Below are 24,750 nucleotides of genomic sequence, written 5' to 3' on the forward strand. Positions count from 1 at the left end.
CTTATACATCTCGAGCAACTGAGGAGCCCACATACTGCAACTACTGAGCCCTAGTGCCACAACTAAGACACAATGCAGTCAAATAAATAAATAGAGAAACTAAAACTGACCTCTCTGTGACCCAGCTCTCCAAGTCCCCACCCCTCCATAACGCTGATCAACTTCTAACAAACATACCCACTGATTTCTATGTTTATTATTTCCCTACTCCCTCTAGAAGATTAAGTTTCACAAGGGCAGAGATTTTTATTTTTACTGTTGTGTCTCTATGACCTAGAAGAGCACCTAACCTCAATAAACAGGTGATGAATGCATGATCCATAACACCCCCACTAGAGGACAGAACCAGATCACACCACTTCTCAACCCACTGCCCCACGACACACCCAGTCACATACTCCGCCCTTCACCCACAAACCAGCAGCTCCCACTCACCACACACTGAGCCAGAGGACCCTGCCGGGCATCCCAAGTCACATACAAAGAACATTCTGTACTAAAGCTTATACAGCCCTTCAGCACAGCCTTCACCATGCCACACGGCACACCAATTACAACAGCATCTACCAGTCCACTCACGGGGTGGTGGCACCCCACAGAACCATGTCCTAGCCCCTGCTATTGCCGTGGTCCAGCGGCAGTATCTCATCTGGGAGCATCATAGAAATGCAGCATCTCGGGCCCTGTTGTAGACTGACTGAATCAGAACCCACATTTTAATCATATGTCCAAGAGACTCTGTGCGCATATTAACGTTTAACAAGCTCTGCTAGGCTACATCATGACGCCTGTACCATTGGCTGGACAATGACAGGCTGTGGGAGTCACAGCCCTCCCCATCCAAAGTGCAACAATTCATGCATTGCATCATCAGATCTTTCATCACACAACCAAATGATGCTATGACAGATACAATTCAGTAACCAAATTATAGCCCTTTATAGATAGGGTAACTTACACAACAACCAATTTATTTGAGCTTCCCTGCTGGGCATGAGAAAAACCCCCTCTGTGCTCTAATAAATATCCCTAAAGAATCCAGTATGTTCCTCAGCACAGTGCACTACAACATCTTATTTGACAGCCTTTCATTGAATCATTCATTTATTCAGTAAAAATTATTAAGCACCCGTTATGTGCTCAACAGTATGCTAAGCTTTGGGATCCAACACTGAAAAAGACAGTCTTTTGGTCCTGCCAGAAAGACAGACCTTACACTGAACAATTACGACAAAGCGTGATGAGTTTGTTGATAGGACTTTAGCAGATGATCCCTACTTGGCAATTGACAAGAGCTTCCCTGAGTGGGTGACAGTTTACTGATTTGATGAGGAGGAAGGAGTAAGGTACCAGGAGGGTTAGGGAGGGAGGGAGCATGGGACGGCTCCGGGGTTCCCAGGTGGCTGGCTCTGCATGGGCAGAGCCAGGAAGGGAAGGAAGGCACTTTGAGTTTGAGGAGCTGAACGACACTCAGCAATGCCAGTTCTTAAAGTTAGGAGCCTGGGGAGGCAGTAGAGGTTGGTTCAAGGAAGACCCTAAAAGCCATATATGCTGAAGAACAATAGACATTATCCCAGGGGTGGGCAGAGAGCCATTGATGGAGTGGGGTTGGGAGGGAGGGGGTTGGAGGGGGAGATTTAAGCAAGAAAATGACACAATCGGATGCACATTTAAAAAAATTACTCTTGTACCCTGAAACAATACATGAGGCCAGTGTATTTCAGTAGTTTCCAATGATACCATGTGAACAGCTCCTGCCACAATAAAAGATGCACTGAGAACTACTTTTAAAAAATCCATTTAAAATTATTTTAATGAGCCTTCAATAATAGCACCCTTCACTGGTGTTTGAATATAATCCTCTGTTATTGCCCCGTGGTTTTTCTTTCTCTTGCTGCACTCTATTTAATAGCATGCATGAGTCAGGAACATTGACAGATACATGCACGCCTTTCAATATCCTGAGAAGCACATGGAACTCTGCACACACTTACCAGGGCCTTTCAGAAAGTGTGGGGAAAGGGAAAATGTGAAATCCTCAGGTGGGGGCTGGGGGCTCTAGGGCTGGCAACTGCTTTGTGAAAGGCATATACCCAAGTCGAATCGAATGAGTGTGTGATGTGTATACATTGTGCTGTGTTGTGCTTAGTCGCTCAGACGTGTCTGACTCTTTGTGACCCCATGGACTGTAGCCCACCAGGCTCCTCTGTCCATGGGGATTCTCCAGGCAAGAATACTAGAGTGGGTTGTCATGCCCTCCTCCAGGGGATCTTCCTAACCCAGGGATCGAACCCAGGTCTCCTGCATTGCAGGTCAATTCTTTACTGTCTGAGCCACCAGGGAAGCCCAAGAATACTGGAGTGGGTAGTCCATCCTTTCTCCAGGGGATCTTCCTGACCCAGGAATTGAACTGGGGTCTCCTGTATTTCTGGCAGATTTTTTACCAGCTGAGCTACCAGGGAAGTCCAGTATATACATTATTATGTTTATTTTGAATTTACCCTAGGAATCAGAAATTCTTTATTCAGTGTCTTGTTTCCTTAGAGGTGATGGTAGAACATCTTGAAGTCTACAGCCCAGTCCAGTCACTGTACTTTGAAGGTCATTGTTAAACCACACAAACATTTCAAGACATCAGCTGGTTGGAAACCATATCCAATACAGAACAGTTGAATGATCCTACGGATCATCACTAGCTGTTGTAACCATTTTGTGTTATCAATGATAAGAAGAGCTCATTTTTCCTGAGTACCCTCTGTGGGCCAGGGTAAATATTCAAAGTATTTAACCAGCCAAAGTGGACTCTGGTTTTAAGTAACCAGCACTTATGGGACCCAGCTAAACATCAACCAGACTCTGCAAGATCGCTACCCTAGACGTTATAAACTGACAGCCACGTATGGTTCATGGGTGTTTTATTTGACTTGAGTTGCATTTAACTTTTAAAATGTTGTTGCTGATATGTCTTTTAAAATAGTGAGACTACATACAACAGTCCTGAGGAGGATGCAGAGGTGCAGAGCCTGCATCTCCCATAAGACTGACCTGGCTGGCCCCATGCCTGCCTCATATAAGGTCCCCAAGGAAAGATCACTCTTAGTTTCATGAATAAGATAAAAAGAAAATAATAATCAGCGATGATCCACAGGACCCTCCAATTGGTCAGGTGGAGATGAACACCCACCTGTTGAGCTTTGAGAACCACCAGCTCCCCCGACTGCCCCTCTTTAAACCACTCCCACCTCCCTCACTGACATTACCTGCTTGGCCTCTGTAGCCATCTGAGTCTGTGACCTGTTCCTGGAAGGCACCTCTCCTCACTCAGACTGTGTAAAAACCACTGTCTTCCCCTTAAAGAGATTTCTCTCCCTGCCACGTTCCTTTGGCCTCTGTCTAGCTTCCCTGCAAGAGCTTTTGACTATGAACTCCACAGCAGTGAGTCCTAGACTGGAGCATTTATCAGATTCCCCTTGAGAGCCCCATGGCAAGGTTTCTGACTCAGGAGGTCTGGGGTGGGAGCCTAAGAATTTCATTCCTAAAGTTTCCAGGTGATACTGCTGGTCTGGGGACCACTCTTTGAAAACCACTGCTCTCTAAGCAAGGAATGAACCTTAAATGTCAGTGGTTCAGTTCTGGTGGGGATGGGGGCATATACATCTCTCCTCTAGCCAAGTGGAGAGAGGCTGATCTGCATATTGAGACCTCATGAACAGCCCTGCAAAACCCAAATAGGGTGTGTGTGTCCCCTCACGTTCCCAGTATCCTGACTGGAGAACCCACTCTTGTCTTTCAGATTGCTTTTTGATCTTTTCTTACATATAATAAAAATGATGATACTGCCTATGACATGCAGATGTACACACGAACTCCAAGTACACACATGGACATTATCTTAGGGACTAGCACCAGCAGGACCCTACACTGTTCTGCCACTTCAAAGACCCTGCACCTGAGACATTGACCAACAGGTGACATGTCGCTAACAAAAGTCATCATCAACTCTCCCAGAGTGCCTGCTGTGTACCGGTCATGTACTGAGTGCTTTATGCATCATGACCCTCCCCTGATAGAGAAACTGTTGTCATCCCTGTATTATAAGGATACAACAGAGGAGCAGGGAGGGGAAACGACTCGTCCAAGTTCTCCAGATGTAAAGCAATCAAGAGATGGTTTATTGGATCCACTGTATTCATGAGCGTCAGACACGATTAGGAATACTGTGCTCAACCCTGTGTCTGCATTTCAAGATGGATGTTACTAACCTGGAGGACAACAGGTGATGTCATATGGGACATGCTTACAGGTGGACAAGGGGCGTGTTGAGCCCAGAAATATCAGGTTTTGGAGTATCAGAGAAAGAAGCTCTGGTTGACAGAACAGGACTCAGTGATGGAAATTCTGAGGAGGCTGATTTGGTATCGCTATACACACTGGCAACAATCAGAAGGACCACAATGTGGAACTCGCTGCCTCTAAAGGACCCCAAGACTGAGCACCAGGAATTATCTAGAGAGAAACAGGACTCATCAGGGATACCGTGAATCTAATCATTTGGGGTGTGCAGGGCTGGGAAATGTGAGAAGCACCTGGGAGGCTTCCTTAAACTACATGCCCTTTGCCCCGGGGCATCCTGGTATTGCCTCTAATGGAGTCAGACTCCCTGAATCCTCATTTCCTCACACACTGGCTGAATGAACTTGGAGAGAGCACTCAATTTTTATGAGCTTCCATTTCCTCTTCCATGACGTGGAATAACAGCACCTGCGTAATATTTTGTTTTGAGGATTTGCTTAGATGCTATGTGTGAACTGCTTAATACGGCCAGGTAAGTGGTCATGAAATTAATAATAATAATATCAAAACAAGCATCACTTTCACTATCATTTTTCACATCTGAGATCCTCATGACTTTTGGTTTTGATAACAAAGTTTACGTTCAGCCTTACTACTTTTCCGCCTTAGCCAGCAGTTACAACCCATAGTAAAGTCAACAGGTCTCCCCTGTACTTTAACAAAGAAACATCCTTCCAGTAGAATCACGGTCCTGATTAATCCAGGAGAAAACTCCTCCTCCCTGCTGAGTCCTTGGGGATGGAAGTGCTCCTGCATGCACACGACCTTGGGAAATGTGAGACTTTCGCTCTTTCAACAATTCCCCGAGAGCCATATCCACACCCAGAGGCTCTGGGAGGGCTTTATGAGCACGCCAGCCTCTGCTTCATTCTGGTTCGCCTTGGGTGGGAGCTGGCTGGGCGTTCTGTCTTCTTTACTGACTCAGATGGAGTGTATATTTCAAAATTAAATTTAAATACTGTTGAGATAAACAACATGACCTTTTCAATGTCAGTTTGAAGAGAAAATGACACAGTCGAACCAAGGAAAGACCGAGGGCGAAATTAGATTCTTTATCACAGTCCAAAAATGGATCTGAACTCGGCTCACCCAAAAACCATTCCCCCAAAGCTGCCAGCTCAGACGGTTACAATCATTGAATCAATAAAACAAAAACACAACATCCATGGTCTTTCCCGCATATATCGAGGCTGTGCAGGCGGAAATCTCCATTTTTGTACCCGCTGCCTTTGAGTATAAATATGAAAACTTATAGACATGTTCATCGAGGTCCACCCCTCGGAGGGCACCACGGGCACACACATCGGAGAGAGGAAAAGAGCCTGTTACGACGTGGACCCAAAAAACGTTATGATGTGGACCCAACCGCCTTTAGAGAACGGTTTACTTACGGCTTTCGGCTTATATGGGGGCTGAATCTCTTTGCGTTCAAGTTTCTCCCAGTCAATATACCGGAAAAATGCGTGCTCTTTGATGTCGCGTTCACCTTCAGGTCCACAACCCAGACGTTTGCCTGGGTGTTTGGTCATCAGCTTCAAGAGAAAGAGAAACGTAGAATGAATTTCAGAAGAGGAAATGTGGGACTCTCAGAAATGATCGCTCCTATGAATGAGGGAAGACAGCGCAAAGAAGACTCCCAACTAAATCTTTATTTTTGGCTTTTCATCCCAGCAGTAATTTCCCAGCCAGGTCTTTCTAATAGGAGGACCCAACAGTAGTGTCTGCTGCTCCCGGTCCCAGAGCAAAGTCCATTACAGTTAATCACACTTCAGCCTGACTGTGGCCCTGAACTTCAAGTCAGAAATATCACATGACGCATTTTGATTTAAGAATGACTTCTACACAATTACTGATGCATTTAATGAGAACAGTTTCAATATCTTCAACTTCTCCTCCTGCTACCACGAGGAAATGGGAGTTTGACCAAAGCAAAGGGCACGTTCATTCAGATAATATTTGCATTTCTCAGTAAAGCGCTTGTGAAAATGACAAGACAGAAGAAAAAATATTAGTCAAATGTACCCAAGTTTCAAGTAATTACTTTCCAAAAGCTCATTAAATAGTCAAAACCTAGCCCAGCTCATTTCCCTTGTATCACACATTACACTAAACTCCGCTGAGGTTTCTTTGGTGTCCCATTTAAATTACTTAATTATCAAAACCCTCCATCTTTGGGTCTCTGAGCCAGAGCTAAATAACAAGATGAATAGACGCTCCAAGATGAAACCAGACAGGCTCCCTCTTGTAAATGAGTCCAAAGCAGCAGGAAAATATCTCTGATCTCAAGACTTAAGCAAATGCACAGAGAGTCAAGACGGAGGAGTTGATGATTAATTTTTTAAAAAAGAAAGATCAGCAAGAGGCCATCAAAAGAAGAAGCAAGACGATTGAAACATACAAGACCATGAAGCTTCCTGGAGTTGACTTGACACCGAGAAGCCCATGACGTCAGACTCCTCAGATTTTTGCCCAGGGCTTGAGGATTATGGGGGGAAGGGATGAATTCAGCAATTCACACCTACTCTGTTGGACTTTCAGCTCAGCCTGATTCTTGCTACAGATAATCTGTCATCAGAAACTACCCTCCTACACCTCCACACACAGAGAAGCACATACTTTCCACAGATGCTTTATCTTCTAGGGGAAAAATAACCCTGCACTTCTGTTTCTAAGCTACTTCTTTATAAATTTTATGCCTAGTCTTACCCGAGTCTCACAATGACCCAATGAGTTGGGCGTTTTAATTTTTCCCCACCTGAGTGACAAGGCAATTGACACTCAGAGGGTTAAGCAACTGGCAAGGACTCACAGAGACAGTAGATGGCAGAGCTGGGATTGGATCTCACCTCTGATGACCTCTAAAACTTGGATATTTAGAGACACAGATTCCATGTGGTTCCCCAGGGATGATCTGTGGTCTCGCTTGGTCAGGAAAAGTTTAGGGAGGGCAAGGAAATTGGGCCAAATCTTGACTTTTGTGTAGGATTAGAATGGGAGGAAAGAAAAGGTTACAAGGCCTTGGTTAGCACAACCAGCAACCCTATCCACAACAGCTTCTGGGGCTTCCCCGGTGGCTCAGTGGTAAAGAATCTGCAGTCAATGTAGGAAATGCAGGTTCAATCCCTGGTCTGGGAAGATCACACATGCTGCGGAGCAACTAAGCCTGTGTGCCGATACTACCGAGCCTGTGCTCCAGAGCCCGAGAACTGCAACTGCAGAGCCCACGAGTCATGACTGCTGAAGCCCGTGCACCTAGAGCCCATGCTCCACAGCCAGACAAGCCACTGCAGTGAGAAGCCAGTACATGCAACTGGAGAGCAACCCCACTCACCCCAACTAGGGAAAAGCCCGGGCAGCCACGAAGACCCAGCACAGCCAAATAAATAAATAAAATCATATATAAAAAACGAACAGCTTCCGTGTCCTGAGCACTTCCTGTGTGCCCGGGCTCACAGCTATTATCCGTTACTCTTTCATCTTCACAACATTAAGGCCTCAGAAACTATTATCCTCATTTTCCACATAAAGACACTGGGTCCAGAGAAGCAGGTATCTGCCTAAGATCACCCAGCTAAGTAGCAGAGCTGCGCTTTGAACAGATCAGCCTGACCCAGAGTCTTGAAGCTCCATCTTATAGTTTCTTACTGTTTACACCTTAATGTATGGCCAACTGGGGCTTCTGTCTGCTTTAAGTTTATTCAAAGGGGGAGTGGTGATCCGAGCAAACTGTACACTAATTTTTTTTATGGTGGAAAATAGGGTCTTTAATGGGATGGATAACAGCAGTCCCCAACCTTTTTGGCACCAGGGACCAGTTTAAAGGAAGACATTTTTTTCCTCCGACTGGGGTGGGGGCATGGTTTGGGGATGATTCAAGCGGATTATAATTATGGTGCACTTCACTCATTATTACTACATCAGGTCCACTTCAGATCATTGGGCATTAGATCTTGGAAGTTGGGGACCCCTAGATAAGCGGACATTTTCAAATGGAATGAGACTTTTTTCAAAAACCTAGCTCACTTTCCATGTAAATAGGAGAATGCTAGGCGAAGGAAAACCACTGCAGAAACACCCCAGCACTAACTAATGCGAGGCTGTGCTCAGCTCTTGCACGCTGAGCTCCGGTGCCCGAAGCCAGCCATGCAGACAGCTGGACTTAATCACTCTTCCGATCTCTGATCACCTCCCAGACGCATCCCCTGGGGCCCACAGTTCAGGAGGAAGCATTTGGCTGTTCACTTGAGCATCACTCCTTCTCTGGAGCATCAACCTTGAAGAAAAAGCCCACACGGGCCTCAGCCAACTCAACTCAGAAAGGTCCCCAAACCCAATAGTAAGAAAGTCACCCTCGCTAATCCTGAAGGTTATGGGTCTGAAATTAATAGAAATCTGCTCTACCAGGGAAACTGCTAATTGGAGCTGAAGCTGAATGCAGCTGACCTGGAAAACCCTTTTCTCCATGACCCACTTAGAACCCCAGCTGTCTAGGCAGGCAGGGCTGTGAAGGGGAAAGTCCTGAACATGCATGGAGCACCTACTATGTGCCAACACTATGCGAGGAGATTCCTCTTCTGTTACCTCATCATTTAACACTCTTCCAAAATTCTGCATAGTGAGGATTATTATTCCATCGTTGGAGATAAAGAAACAGAAGCCCACAGATGCAAAGTAATATGCTCAAGACTGTGCACCTAGGAAGCGGAAGGGTTGAAATGTACAAATAGTCTTGAGTTCCCAAACCCCCCACTTTAAAAATCTAAGTCACGGGGAATGCAAACTTGAATATCAAGAGGAGGTTAGCATGTAACATGGCAGTGCCAGCGTTAGTAACAGCAGGAGTCGTAACCCAAGGGTTTTGGAACAGAGTGACAGACTCTCAACTGAGTTCCTTGTATTAACTCATCTCCTGATCAGAAAACCCTGTGTGTGGTCCCATACGTGTGTCCCCAATCTGCAGATGAGGTGCAACAACTTTCCGGCTGTCAGAGGGTTAATAATGCTCACACTTGAACTCAGATGCGGGTTTCTGCCCAGAAAAATCAGGAGAGGAGAGGACACATTCTTATCTGAAGGACAGACCGGCTTCCAATACAGCTAACGGATGCCTTACAGGAATGACAGACCAGCATGGAGAGATCAGATTTCTTTGAAAGAAACTGGAAAGCTGAATGTTAATGGAAATCCCCTGATCTTTAAACGTCGCCATTTTTCTTTTTTTTCCCTCCAGTGATTTTATTTCTTTGTTTTTATTGGACTATTACTGCTTTACACAGTTGTGCTAGTTTCTGCTGTACAATGAAGAGAATCCGCTATATGTAGACATATATCCCCTCCCTCTTGGACCTCCCTCCCATCCACCCCCATCTAGGTCATCACAGAGCACCGAGCTGAGCTTCCTGTGCTTTATAACAGGTTCCTGCTAGCTATCTGTTTTACACATGGAAGCAATACATGTCAATCCTAATCTGCCAAGTCACCCCACCCTCTTCCCTCCCTGTGTCCACATATCCATTCTCTAATGTTGGCAACTATTTAACAAACTAAGAGCTCCCTCTCTCCCCACCCTGTATCAACTCATCTGCTGATCAGAGAACCCTGATCGCAAGGGCCGTCCCATACGTATATCCCCAGTCTGCAGATGAGGTGGAACAACTTCCTGGCTGTCATAGGGTTAATAATGCTCAGACTTGAACTCAAATGCAGATTTCTGCCCAGAAAAATCAGGAGAGGAGAGGACACATTCTTATCTGAAGGAAAGACTGGCTTCCAGTACAGTCTCTCCCTCTCTCCCCATCCTGTATGATGACTGTAGGGGTTTGCCCTGGCCTTGTTCTATGCCCTCTCTTTGCCAAGGGCCTCGTTTAAGCTCCTCATGAACAGCTCAGCTGGTAAAGAATCCACCTGCAATGCAGGAGACCCCAGTTCGATTCCTGGGCCAGGAAGATCCCCTGGAGAAAGGATAGGCTACCCACTCCAGTATTCTTGGGCTTCCCTGGTGGCTCAGATGGTAAAGAATCAGCCTGCAATGTAGGAGACCTGGGTTTGATCCCTGGGTTGGGAAGATCCCCTGGAGGAGGGCATGGCAACCCACTCTGGTATTCTTGTCTGGAGAATCCCATGGACAGAGAATCCTGGCGGGCTACGGTTCATGGGGGTCACAAAGAGTCGGACACGACTGAGTGACTAAGCAAGCACATGAAGCTCTCCACGCCCTGTACCTCCCCTTCCCTCTTCCTGCCTCATACCTACGAAAACTATTTTCAAACTGTAAATTTTGAGATGTTAGGGACTGAGATGAATTCACATATGTCTTCCCCAGGGATATTTGCATCCTAACCTAGGCAGCTGACACACAAGCTTAGGTGATTCACTTAGAGTGGGAATTCAGGCGGCACAACAAGGTGCTTCTAGACTGAGGTTAGCCCAGCTGTTATAAACCTCCTGAGTTCAGCTTTCCTTCACTCAGGCCAGCTCGCATGCCATCTGATGGGTTAGGAAGGGCAGAGTTGGGTTGGGTAATGAGAAATCTGCCAACACCATGAAGATCTAGAACCAGCAGCCCTGGTTTATCCAGACACACAGGTGGGCACACTCTAACCCTGAGCCGTGCTGGCACTGCTGACTGCTGGGAGGGAAAACTTCATAAAGGCAGCATCCCTGAGCCCTGTTCTCTGGGGTCTCACAGTGTTCCTTTCATTCTTTCGGGAGAGTTGAAGAGTTACCGCATTTGAATAATGTACTTAAAAGGCAGTGGTTTTTAAGCAACACAGGGACTTTTTCACAGTACAGATACATGCCAAACTCAATCTCTAGCGGGGAGGTTGAGGTGTGTGCCTTTGAAAAAAGCACCACAGGTCATCCTGATGGTGCCAACAGGGAGGACCACTGGTCTCCAGGTATTCACCCATGTCATTGTGAGCATGTCCTGGCCAAACACGAAAAACAAAAACAAGCCATCCTTACCCAAAACAGGTGTCCTGCTTTGTTCACAGGTAAATTTGCATACATCACAATGTACAAACTTGCAAACTTTTCAGTCATTTGTGGGTTAGGGGGAGAGTGGGGGTTGGGAGACACTCAATTTGGGTCAACTTATCTAGAGGATCCCTTAAACTCAATACTGTGATTATTTTCTCAGGACAAAAGTCACATGCTTTTACTATTAATTAAACTTGTAGGCCCCAGCGCTGAGTGAGGCTGACCGGTCATGCCACACCCCTCTTGGGTACCTTCCCCGGGTTCCAGCTCTTTGGCAAAGTTTCTGGGCTCCCCACCTCATTCATTCCATAAGCCTTCCTCTGTGCTGGCCTAGAGCCTGGAGCCCAGCCAGCAGCCACATGCTGTTGCAGGCAGGCCTCTATGGTGTTTCTGTGTGAATTAGAAGAAAGCTCCCTTTCCTCGGGAGGCAGCAGGTCTGTTCCGGGCTCACAGGCTGGCCAGTGGACCAGGGGTGGGGTTTGACCTCCACTACCCCTCCCCCGCCCCAGGTGCAGCATCCTTGTACAGGGCATAACCTGCACCCCCGCGCCCCTGTAGGTGGTGGTCCTGGCTGCCAGCTTTAAGGGGCTCACTCACCCCTTTGCAGATGGCCACAGCTTCCTTGGACATGGACTTCGGATAAGCCACGTTGTGTTCCATGATCGACTGGAAGAGTTCATCCTCGTCCTCCCCTTCAAACGGTGCCTGTGGAGCAGAGCACAGGGTGGGAGAAGGAGTCCTGCAGGAACTATACCCCCCACCCAACTGCCCCAAACCAGCGTGCCCAGCTCCCTGGGGTCCACAGCCAAGCCATACCCAGGGCTTCCAGGAAGAGGATAAGGAAATGGGGTCAATAGACGAGGGTAACCCCAAGGTCATGGAAATTACAGAGGTTCAGAGCTGTGAGCTGGTATCCGGCTGACACTGAAACCACGGGGATGGGGGTGGGGGAGGAATTTCCTTACAAGTCACTCAAAATTCAATTACCTGCCCAGCCAACATCTCATACAGCAGGACGCCAAATGCCCACCAATCCACGGACTTCCCATAGGGCTGATAAGCAATTATCTGGAAAACAGAAGGCATCCGTCAGGGAGAGGTGCAGGTTCTTGCAGTGGCTGAGAATGAATATGCGCTTCTCTTACAATAAGAGTGGAGCATCCCTGGGGCTGGCGGGGGTGGGGGGAGAGTTCTTCCTTTGCCTGACACCCGCCCGTTGTGAAAGATTAAATTGGCCGTCACAGTTCCAGATGTGGGCCTCTGTCTAAAGGGGTGAACAGGGAGTCCAGTGTCCACCGAAGCTATTTCTTTACCTTAAGAAGATGGATATCCTTTACAGAGATACCTGCAGGCAGGGAAGGCATCTGTGTATGTCACATTGCCTTTTCAAAGCACTTAGTACGGTTATTTTTAATTTTAATATAGTCAGCACAGCATTTTAAAGGAGAAAACTTGTCTTTCTTTCTCATGATAAAAGTAATAACATTTACAAACAATGTGACCATGTGTAAGACTACTGAACCGTATGCTTAGAAATGGTTAAGATGGTGATGTGTTTTTTTGCCACAATTAAAAATTTTTTAATTTAAAAAATGTAATAGCAGTTATTATTATTTATTTATTTATTTATTTTATTTTTTATTTTTTTAATTTTATTTTATTTTTAAGCTTTACATAATTGTATTAGTTTTGCCAAATATCAAAATGAATCCGCCACAGGTATACATGTGTTCCCCATCCTGAACCCTCCTCCCTCCTGCCTCCCCATTCCATCCCTCTGGGTCGTCCCAGTGCACCAGCCCCAAGCATCCAGTATCGTGCATTGAACCTGGACTGGTGACTTGTTTCATACATGATATTTTACATGTTTCAATGCCATTCTCCCAAATCTTCCCACCCTCTCCCTCTCTCACAGAGTCCATAGACTGTTCTATACATCAGTGTCTCTTTTGCTGTCTCGTACACAGGGTTATTGTTACCATCTTTCTAAATTCCATATATATGCGTTAGTACACTGTATTGGTGTTTTTCTTTCTGGCTTACTTCACTCTGTATAATAGGCTCCAGTTTCATCCACCTCATTAGAACTGATTCAAATGTATTCTTTTTAATGGCTGAGTAATACTCCATTGTGTATATGTACCACAGCTTTCTTATCCATTCATCTGCTGATGGACATCTAGGTTGCTTCCATGTCCTGGCTATTATAAACAGTGCTGCGATGAACATTGGGGTACATGTGTCTCTTTCCCTTCTGGTTTCCTCAGTGTGTATGCCCAGCAGTGGGATTGCTGGATCATAAGGCAGTTCTAGTTCCAGTTTTTTAAGGAATCTCCACACTGTTCTCCATAGTGGCTGTACTACTTTGCATTCCCACCAACAGTGTAAGAGGGTTCCCTTTTCTCCACACCCTCTCCAGCATTTATTACTTGTAGACTTTTGGATTGCAGCCATTCTGACTGGTGTGAAATGGTACCTCATAGTGGTTTTGATTTGCATTTCTCTGATAATGAGTGATGTTGATCATCTTTTCATGTGTTTGTTAGCCATCTGTATGTCTTCTTTGGAGAAATGTCTATTTAGTTCTTTGGCCCATTTTTTATTATTATTTATTTAAAATATAGATATACTATGAGAATACAATTAAAACAGTTCTTTATCAAGAGAGACATTATGATTGATATTTGGTCTATTTTCCTCTAGATTTTTTTCTATTAATATATATTAAACTTTGTGTGTATGAATGTACTTTACATAAATACTTTAATATATGGAACTTTAATACAGCATTTTATTCATTTAGAATTTCCATGCTAATATCTGTACATCAACATAACCAGCTTTTTCACCTCTGCATAATGTTCCATTGGATGGATATACCAAAATCTATTTCATCAATACCCAACTGATTAGGTTTCTTCCATGCAATTAGATATGTGGACATCTGTCCAATTTTCTTTCCTTAAGATAAACTCCTAGGAGGAGAACTGGTCAATCAAATGTTATATCTAGTTTAAAGGTTTTCATACTTATGACCAAATTGCCAGAGCATGGTAAAGCCTAGAACAGCTGTGTGACCATCCATTAGGATGTGAGTGAAGTGAGTGAGTGAAGTAGCTCAGTCGTGTCCGACTCTTTGCAACCCTGTGGACTGTAGCCTACCAGGCTCCTCTGTCCATGGGATTCTCCAGGCAGGAATACTGGAGTGGATTGCCATTTCCTTCTCCAGGGGATCTTCCTGACCCAAGGATGAAACCCAGGTCTCCCGCATTGGAGGCAGACGCTTTAACCTCTGAGCCACCAGGGAAGCACCCCCCCCTTAGGATATAGGGGTGAAAACTAACTATCAAAGGGATTAGTTAAGGAGTTAGGGATCAACATGTACACACTATTATATTTTAAATGGATAACCAACACGGACCTACTGTATAGCACAAGGAACTCTACTCCATGTATGTGGCAGCCTGGATGGGAGTTTGGGGGAGAATGGATACATGTTATATGTATGGCTAAGTCCCTTCGCTGTTGACCTGAAACTATTACACCATTGTTAATCGGCTATACCCCAATACAAAATAAAAAGTTAAAAAAAAAGGATTGGAAGGTGATACGGCAAAGGTTAAGGGGTTGAGGACTGAGGGCCACACAGTCCAGAGTTGGAATCCTGACTGCTGTTGCCCAGCCTGTGACCCCAGGAGACGTCACTTAATGTCTCTAAGTCTCAGTTTCTTCATCTACAAAACCAAGTGTATAATAATATCTATGTCACAGAGTTTTAATAGGATGAAAGAGAAATATGTGCCTCTCACATATTATGCCCTCAAAATGTCAGCTATGACTTGAAAGTTCTCTAATTCAGTGATAGTTGATTTTATTCAACAAATGTGTCTGAGCAAGCTTGGCTATAAAGCTTGGCTATAAAGTCTGTTTATCCACCTCCATCTCCCACCTTGGCGTGTGCCCTGAAATCACAAGTGTCCTCTGAGGAGAACTGCTTGCAATGGATGAAGGAAAGCTTTCTGTGAGAACACTTATTGAAAGTGTTTTCACACTTTTAAAGTACTTCATGTCTCTTTTGATCCTCATGACAACCTAACAAGTTAATCCTTTTACAAAGGGAAATAGATCCTGGGAGGTGAAAGAAGTTGCCAGAGGCGAGGGGCTTAGTTAATGGCAAAGCAGGGGGAAACCTGACCTGCAGTTTATTCCTCCCACCAGCAGGTTGCGGGCTGCGGGCTGGAGGAGGAGGCAGTTTCCCCCGTAACACAACTTGGGGCTTTACCAGCATCCAAGAATCTTTGAAAACCACACATGTGGGGGTCCATGCTGCAGTGATTCTGATTCCATTCATCTAGGGTGATGCCTGGCCATCCCCATTTTAAAAGCTCCCCAGGGACTTCCCTGACCATGCAGTGGTTAAGACTTTGAGTTTCCAATGCAAGGGTTCAATCCCTGGTTGGGGAACTAAGATCCTGCGTGCTGTGTGGAGGGGGGGGAAATTAATTAATTAAAAAAATAACAAAAACTCCCCAGGTGATGGTAAAGGGCAGCAGGCCTTGTGAACCAGAGATCACTGAACTCACAGCAGATCAAGGAACTGTATCTGATATCCTCACTAATTAACACAATGATAATAAAGCAATGTATGTCACACAGGGAAAACGCCATTGGGTCCTAATAAAGAGTTAAGTGCTCAAAAGATTACTTTTCAATTCCTTAAGTAATACACAAATACATTTACCTTGTGCAAAGATAAAATGGTATACAGATTAAGATTTACAATGGCCTTATCCTCAGAGGTAACCAGTGTTGTAAAACCAGTCTGGAATCTTCATGCATCTTCTATACTTCTGCACGCATATCTACATACTTGTAAGAAACATATAGCAGTGTTCTGTGTATTGTTATTTACCATAGATGGCATCATACTGTATTTATCATTCTGTAACTCAATTTTTTCCTCTCAACAACGTTTCAATATCTGCATATACATCTCATTCACTTTTTGAATTGAGGCTTAACAGTATTCCACACTGAGGAGGGCATGGCAACCTGCTCCAGTATTTTTGCCTGGAGAATCCCATGGACAGAGGAGCCTGGTGGGCTACAGTCCATGGGATCGCAAAGGGTTGAACACGACTGAGTGACTAAGCACAGCACAGTATTCCATACTGTAAATCATTCAGTCTACTGCCCATCCCTTGATTAACAAACACTGTTCAAGTTAGTACAGACAGGTGTGCTCTGATCTTTATAAGGGCTGCATAATATTTCTTAATATGAATTGCAATTCTTTTCCTTCACTGGTAGTCACTGAGACTGTGTCCTATTTTTCATTATTAAAAATAGTGCTGCAATGAAGAAAGGACTTTGAAGACATATCCTTCCGAGTATGGTGTGTGTTTGTGTGTCTGTGTGTGTGTATGTTGCAAACTAGATTCCTAAAAGAGGAAGAGTTTTGGTAACAGAGTAGGCAGGTTTTCAATTTAGCGCCAAGCTACTTAGTGACAGGGGTCCTCCCATCACCATTGTTACATATGAAGCCTTAACAGTCGAGAAGAGAGGAATTCGAAAATGTCCATTTCCAAGCTCGCGGTTCCTTTCCATAAAAATCCAGTAACAGATTGCAGGATGCCACCTTCCTGAGCACCAATTCAGAGGAAAAGGAGGCTATCATCTGGCACAAATTTTTGTACCATGACACTTAGGGGAAATCCATTCTGCAACTGACCGCTTCCTCTGGGAAGGGAGGGGGAGGCACTAAAATAAATCTTCACACTTTCATTTATATCTTAATCACAGGAAGAAAAAAGCTGAGTCTTTTAGGATTCAGCACAACTGCCGCATACCTATGCGCACACGGACCCTGTGTCATACGTCTGTCCCGGGAATCAATCTCTCTTTCTCTTACTCCTTCTCTGCCTTCCCGTCTCCCCTGAACACACGTTTCAGTGGCATAATTAGGAGGTATCATATGGCCACGAGCCACAGCAGCTTGACAAAGAATCTTACTGATGTGTGGTGGATGGTTCTTTTGAGTTTTATTTAAATTTTCCCCCAAATCTTTATGTATTTTGGGTCTGCGCTTCTGGAATGTGTGCTAAGTTAATTTACATGTGTGATCTCAAAGGAACGATTTAGTCTAGGAGAAGGACCAGCCTGAGGTCCTGCTTGTCTGGTACCCCTTGGACCTCTCCCACCTAAGGCTCAGGGAGGACATCAACACGACGCAGACATGCCTGAGGGGTTGGCGTCAGCTCACCTCAGGGGCGATGTAGTCTGGGGTGCCGCAGAAGGTCTTGGTTGTCACCCCATCCCAGATGTTCTCCTTACACATGCCAAAATCAGCGATCTTGATGTGGCCCTCGGAATCCAGCATCACATTGTCAAGTTTCAGGTCACTGTGGGGACACAGATTCAGGGGCTGAATTAAATGCTATTTCTTTTGAGTCAACCAACATCCACTCACTACGTGCAGAATGCTGTACCATGCCTGGTGGGGGCACAGCAGTGAGTACAACCCAGTGTTCACCTTCCAACAGCTTATGATCTGGCAGGGAGACACGAGGGTCTGCAAACCTCTGTGCTTCTCTTTTCCTGCAGCGGCAACTGTGCCAAGTGTCTCGGGAGGATGCAATGAGACAGCAACTCTGAGAAGAGCGATCCACAGACAGCTAAATAAAACAGAAGCTTCCTCCATCTGGGCAGAGCATCCACAGAAGTGTCCTTTATCTGGGGGCATCTCTAGAGTTGACCTTTGCAACATCAGGATCCCTTACATTTCATAGGAAGGTTTTATACAAAACTATCATTTAAAAAATATCTCTGAAGAGCATGAAGAAAAAAAAACTGATTGAGATCATCTTGTTTACCACCAAGTACCCCAAGCTCCCCTAAGCCAGTTCCTAGGTCATGAACGCAGGGGTTTCTACTGACTTCCAATCAAAAAATATTTGTTGCCCACCTACTTTGTGACAGACACTATGCTTGGAGAGAAGTATATTATGAACAAAATAATCAAGCATCTTGCTCTTATTCAGATTAAATTCTAGTAGAGGGATAAAGTCAATTATCAAGTATTCAAATCTACAAACATGCTTATTGTAGCTTCTGATGAATGATATGAAGGAAATAAAAAGAATGATGAGGTGGACAGGAACAGGGGGAGGTTACTGTAACAGAGAATCGGGAAGGTGTCACCTTCAAAGAGTGATGCCCTAAACGACACGGGCTTCACTCTCATTGTATTTCATCTGTGTTGATGGGGAGAGTTTGATGTTTGGGGACCCTTGCACATTTCCAGCATATCTGATGACTACAATATCATTACACTTTCCTCCTCCCTTAACACTGATTCCAAAGTCATCACTTGGGTGTTTCAGCACCCATGAGTAGGTATGATCTATGGGCCAGACTTCCTTAATCCCATTAGAAATCCAACTTCCTCGGAGGTTAAGGAATCTACCATTCAATTCTGATCTCTCCCTCAAATCACCTTTGCTCACTGGTGGACATCTGTGGCTCCACCTATTCTAGTATCTTGGGTAAGAACATCCTAATATTTCTTTGAAGAAACAGCTTCCCTGATTCTCAAGCCATATGAAGTTGGTGATGCTGATCTTAACTCCTGCTTCCAGGAGTGGTCGTGTGGGCCTGTCCTGGCCAGTGGAAATACTCCATCCTGCTAGTCACAGTAGATCACGGTTTCTGGTCACAGTTTAGGAACGGCCATGTAACCCCATATAAGCTGATCAAAGCCTTTGAACATTAACATCAGCCCCAACATTTTTGCTGGCACCATCAGGAAAGAGATGAGCTCTTTCAACATCAGGATTGTTCGGGTGGTAGAAACTAAGTCTAGATGCGCAAGAGGTCACCAGGTAGAGAGAAGAAAGCTACTACAGATATAGCAGAACTCAGAGGGAGCGAATAAATGCTCATAACATCATTTGAGCCTCAGTCCTAGACTCTTCAGTTATGTCAGCCATGCTGCTGCTGCTAAGTTGCTTCAGTTGTGTCCGACTCTGTGCGACCCCATAGACGGCAGCCCACCAGGCTCCCCCATCCCTGGGATTTTCCAGGCTAGAGTACTGGAGTGGGGTGCCATAGCCTTCTCCAATGTCAGCCATAACACGCCTCTTTTAACGAAAGTTCGTTTCAATCGAGTTGCTGTCATAATTTTCTACTAAAAGAATACAACCTGAAAATATATCTTGGCATCTCCTATCTGTGTCTGTGAGGTCTCTTCATCCAAGGGGAAGCCCATTTGCACTCCACTGTTTACCAACAGCAGCAACATCCTATGATCTCTAGTGCTGTCCATGGTACTACCCACATCCAACCTTCATGCTTCTCTACAAGCCACAGTAGTCTCTGAAGGCCAGCTTAGAACTTAGAAAAGCTAGACTTGGAAGCAATAAACATACCACGTCTGCATGTGATCTGATTAACAGAGACCCATGACATTTCCTTCAGCCTGACCACATGCCCCTAAACAGGCAGTTGGGGCAAGCCCAAAAATGATGACATCTCCGTCTATTATAGAAAAGGAGCTTCAAGTGCTAAGAGCCAGCAGGTCATGGGGCCGGAGCAAACTGTCACATAATAATGTCACATAATAATGTTTTGATAGTCCACTCCATTCTTTTGTTTAATGTAATGAATCCTCATCTATGCTTCTAAAGGGGGCTGGCCAGATGTCTTCATGTTCACAAATCCATCAAGAGCAAAATCAATACACATTCCAAGGATGGCGATCTACAAATCAGACACTAAGTTTGGAAGTCTTCCATCTTCCCCTCGCCCAACATCTCCAGCCATGGTCCTCAGAGAGGACAAATATACTATGAGTCCTCATCCTATTTACTTAAGAGCTGTCCAAATAACCAGAGATTCAAATGAAGAAGAAGGGCATTTATAACATTTAAAAAGACTTTGTGTGCATGTGCTCTGTTGCTCAGTCATGTATGACTCCTTGAGACCCTTTGGACTATAGCCTGCCAGGCTCCTCAATCCATGGGATTCTCCAGGCAAGAATACTGGAGTGGGTAGCCATGCCCTCCTAGAGGGGGTCTTCTCAAACCAGAGATCGAACCTGTGTCTCCTGCATTGCAGGTGGATTCTTTACCCGCTGAGCCATCAGGGAAGCCCCTAAAAAGACTCTGCCACCATGAAACCAATCTCTGTGAACTTATAAAACCACTTATCTTCTGTCATGTAAATTTTCGCAGTTTCCATTTGATTATCAATTGCTGTCTCCACCGAAGTTCCTGATTGTGAGCAACAAAAACCAACTCTGACTATTTCAACCAAAAAAAGGAGTTTTTAGGAAGGAATTGGGGGAGCTCTGAGAATCTCCAAAAAGGCTGGCAAAGCAGACTTGGAGGCTATGCAGCCATGAACAATGACTAACCAGCACAGAAATGACCCAGTGAAGATGCCACTGATGTCACCATTGGGTATAGACATTGTCCCTTGTTCCATGAAGCCCTAATGCTGGACTCTGGGTGCTATTCCTAAGAACCACTTCCCTGCACACCTCTGGAAACTAGACATAGCTGATGACTACATCCACTCTCCATTCTACAGGCTCTGCTTCTTGGTCACTAACTTCCGATTCAACGTCTTCAGTGAATGTGACGAGCATCAGAACCTGAGTTGTGTCTGCTCTTCCTAGGGAGGCTGCAAAAGTATCTGGTGTGTTAAATCTTTAGAGGAAGATATGGATTCCATTCCTACCCACAAACGAAAGGGGTTCAGAGGGTGAGTGGCTTAAAAGAATGACAAATATAATGGAGGAGGAAAGGAACAATGTACAGTTAGGAGAAAAAGCTTTGCGTTCAGGCATGGTCTAGCACCTAGAATCCTAATCTTTGGATTTTATGACCTGGACCAATGGATCCCAGATTCCAGTCTAGTTCCCTAATATATTAGAAACCTTGCCTTGAATCCCAGCCCTGTTGGCAAGAACTCAAATCATTTCCTGTCCTGGTCCCTTCCTTGGGACTGAGTTTTCTTCCAATAAACTTATAGTCCCTTATTTTATCTTCTCAGCAATGCTTAAATGCCTGATTCTATTCTGGTGGAAGCCCATCCCATAGAGGAGTCAGGTTCAAATGTCAGCACGTTAGGAGAAAATCGTGTAGAGTGAACAATTACCCATGATCCCCTGTTCTTTGGTTTAAGCACCAGCTGAAGTCATCAACTTGAATGTAGGGGTCTTCATGTCATATGGAAGATAATGCGTACCTTTCAACACCAGAATTACATTCAGTATAACAAGATGCTCTCGCTATGACAGTCAAAGGGGAAACTGGGGGAACCAGAGGCTTTGCGGGTCCCATTTCATGCATACATGGTGACACATGTCCACTGAGGGAGAGCATGGGTAGAATGACTACACTATTTACAGGTGAAATTATTATGATTATTCGCTGTTTCTATTTCTTTACTGAGATCAGGGCTGTGCCAGGTAAAGCCACTCTCCTTCTTGATCTTCATTTCCTCCGTTATCAGGAGCACACAGGCAGAGTGTGGACTCGATGCGCTCAGGACCTGCTACCTCAAGGAGTGAAAAAAAAGCCCCAGGACTCTGCAGGATTCTGACAAGGCCCCTCATCTTCCATCCCTCATCCCACCAGGGCCCACAGCCTCACTTCCACCTTCTGCCTTGAGATCACCAGGCTAGCCTCTTTATGCCTTTTATTTCCATGTCCTGCAGTTGCTTTAGGAAGACCAGGCTTCCAAGGGTCTTCCCTAAGTCTTCAGACCCCAATCTCATGCTCTCTATGGAATGTCAGGCAAGAACCACCACCCAGCTCACATCAGCCCCCTCCCCTACTTGACTTCCCTCCATAGTACTTCTCACTACAGACAGCATTTTTATGATTTATGGGATCTGTCTTCCACCACTGGAATCTGAGATCTACAAAGGCTGGCCTTTGTCTGTTTTCTTCACAATGCATCCCCCCACCTAAACTAGAGGCCAGTATATGATATGGTGGGCTTTCAATAAATGTTTATCAAATCAGTGAATCAAATGGACTTTGATGACTCTTCAAGATCTTTTAAACAGACTCTCACTCGGGCCAAGCATCCTTTGGAAGCCCCATGCCACATGCCAGCCTCCCTTGTATAACAAACCAGCCCAAGCCTGCACTGGAATGCTTGCATCCATGTGGTATAAGGAGAATTATACACCCTGGACTCACTGACAAATAGCAGCCCCAGGCTCCACAGTCTGCCTTGCATGAGATATAAAGTGGGATGACTCATCCGACTATGATCATACGCTTGCTCCTCCAAAAATGGGCAAATGCCAAGTCCTGAACTTAATCCTGTCTTTCAGGGCAAGCTACTCAGAGATCCATTCCCAAACTGTAGTTACATAGCCCAAAAATAAAGAAAGAAAGTGAGAGAGAGAAACAAGGAAAGAGAAAGAAAGAAAGAGATTTGTTTCATAATAATATGATCCAGCACATTCTGCCAGCCAAGAGTCTTTGCTTGCTCCCCAAATGTGGGGTCCATGGGGAAGAGAAGGACGTGCTGGGTCCCCAGTAGTTAGCCTCCTCCTCTTGGAGCAAATGGTCTCACATATGAGGCTCTGAACCATCTCTGGAGGCAGAGTCCGTCAAGATCTTCTATCATCATACAAAGCTGCCCAAACTTTGCCAGGGCAGTGGGCGATGCTGCCTGGCAGAGCACATGCCCAAGTTAGTACTGGAGGATTCCTCCCCCACCATGGATTCTAATTTTAAAAGCAGTTAAAGAAAGAGGCAGGGAAGGGAGGAGCCGAGGGAGCCGAGGAGATGGAAAGTACAGCAGTGTTCGCTTACCGGTAAATGATGCCCTTGCTCTGCAAGAAGAACAGACCGATGGCAATTTCTGCAGCGTAAAATCTGAAATTAAAAAAAAAAAAAAGCAATGGAGAAATTCAAGGACACCATATGCCCGGCAACTCTCAGAATTCAATACAATATTGAACTGGGCGTAGGGCGTGAATGTCTCACCATGGATGGTCAACCACACAGCTCATAAAACGAAGAATGGGAGTCTGGATGGATGAACAGGGTTTAGAGAGCTATGAGGCTGCTTTAAGGACCAAATGGGGTGGGCAGAGGTTCAGCAACTTTTTAGTGGGGAGGAGGCCACAGGATATGATGAACTGGCTAGAGAAGGATTGTTTCAGATGACAACAAGTTAAAATATCTCAATGACAACACCTAACATCTGTTGAAGGCTTACCATTGACCTTGTATCATTTCAGGTTATTATCTGATTAAATCTTAACAATAACCTTATAAGGTAGTGACTCTGTGGTAAAGAATATGCCTGCCAATGCAAGAGACACAGGTTCAATCCCTGGGTTGGGAAGATCCCCTGAAGAAGGAAATGGCAACCCACTCCAGTATTCTTGCCTGGGAAATCCCACGGACAGAGGAGCCAGGCGGGCTACAATTCATGGGGTCACAAAAAAGTCAGACACAACTGAGTGACTAAACAGCAACGAGGTGCTACAATTACCTCCCTGTTGCTCAAATGAGGAAACTGAGGCTTAGTGACAGGAAATGCCCTGACCAAGTTACACAGCTAATAAATAGCACAGCCAGAATTGGAAACAGCATCTGGCTGAAGTGTTAGCTTTTCATTTTCAAAATCTAAGAGAGAGATTTTGGGAGACACAGAAAGCCCAGTTGTAAAGGTTGGGCAGGACTTTGGGGAACTCTGTAAAGTGTCCTGACAATGTCTCAGATGATAATGGAATAAAGGTCAGTGGTCAATTAGATGTTAGAAGTCCTTTTACTTCTAAGCAACCCATTAGAATTGTGCCAAGACACACAAATGGCATGACCTGGAAGCATGGGAATGGTAACCCGCCCAGAATCAGTGCTCGAGACCTGGGCAGGGGGGAGGAGAGGGGGGAAGGCTGAGCTGCACGGGCGCCAGGAGGCCTCTTCAAGGACAGGATGGGACCCTGGGTGAGCCCTAGGGGCTTTCCGGAGGGACAGTAGGAGCCCAACAACCTCCCTAGGAGAGGTGAGCACTGCCGATCCTGTGACTTGCCACGCTCCCATTCACCAACCGCAGGGAGACCCAGGATGAAATGTGTGTTCCAGACAAAAGAGACGGGCTGCCTTGTGGGCTGAAGGTGATGGAATGGACTCAGCAGGGGAAACAGATTTCCAAAAATCCAGAGTCAGTCTCCCCACTCCAAGAGCCACAGAGTGTAGTCACTATGCAGCTTGAGCTTTCATCTCCCTGGAATGAGGACAGCTAAGATGGAGCAAGAACGTGAGCAAGGAAGATATGGGTCAGAACTCTGGGTCTGCCTCACACGAGCTCTGTGACTGTGAGCAAGTCTCTAAAATCTCTGAGCCTGGCACATGGTAAGCTCTCAACCAATATGAGCAAAGGAAA

General features: G+C 45.3%; 1 protein-coding gene across 3 annotated transcripts in view; it reads right to left on the reverse strand.

Moving 5' to 3' along the window:
• Positions 1-24,750, reverse strand: part of PRKCB (protein kinase C beta) — a 378,634-nt gene that overhangs the window by 21,771 nt on the left and 332,113 nt on the right. For all 3 annotated transcript variants that reach the window (XM_006071162.4, XM_006071161.4, XM_044936131.2), the window contains 5 exons: positions 23,169-23,231; positions 17,597-17,735; positions 12,322-12,402; positions 11,932-12,039; positions 5,745-5,885 (listed from right to left, as the gene is read on the reverse strand). In XM_006071162.4, coding sequence (XP_006071224.1) covers positions 5,745-5,885; positions 11,932-12,039; positions 12,322-12,402; positions 17,597-17,735; positions 23,169-23,231 — 532 coding nt within the window. The remainder of the gene's footprint in view (positions 1-5,744; positions 5,886-11,931; positions 12,040-12,321; positions 12,403-17,596; positions 17,736-23,168; positions 23,232-24,750) is intronic.

The sequence above is a fragment of the Bubalus bubalis genome, chromosome 24 (assembly GCF_019923935.1).
Source record: "Bubalus bubalis isolate 160015118507 breed Murrah chromosome 24, NDDB_SH_1, whole genome shotgun sequence".
Classification (NCBI taxonomy): Eukaryota; Metazoa; Chordata; class Mammalia; order Artiodactyla; family Bovidae; genus Bubalus; species Bubalus bubalis.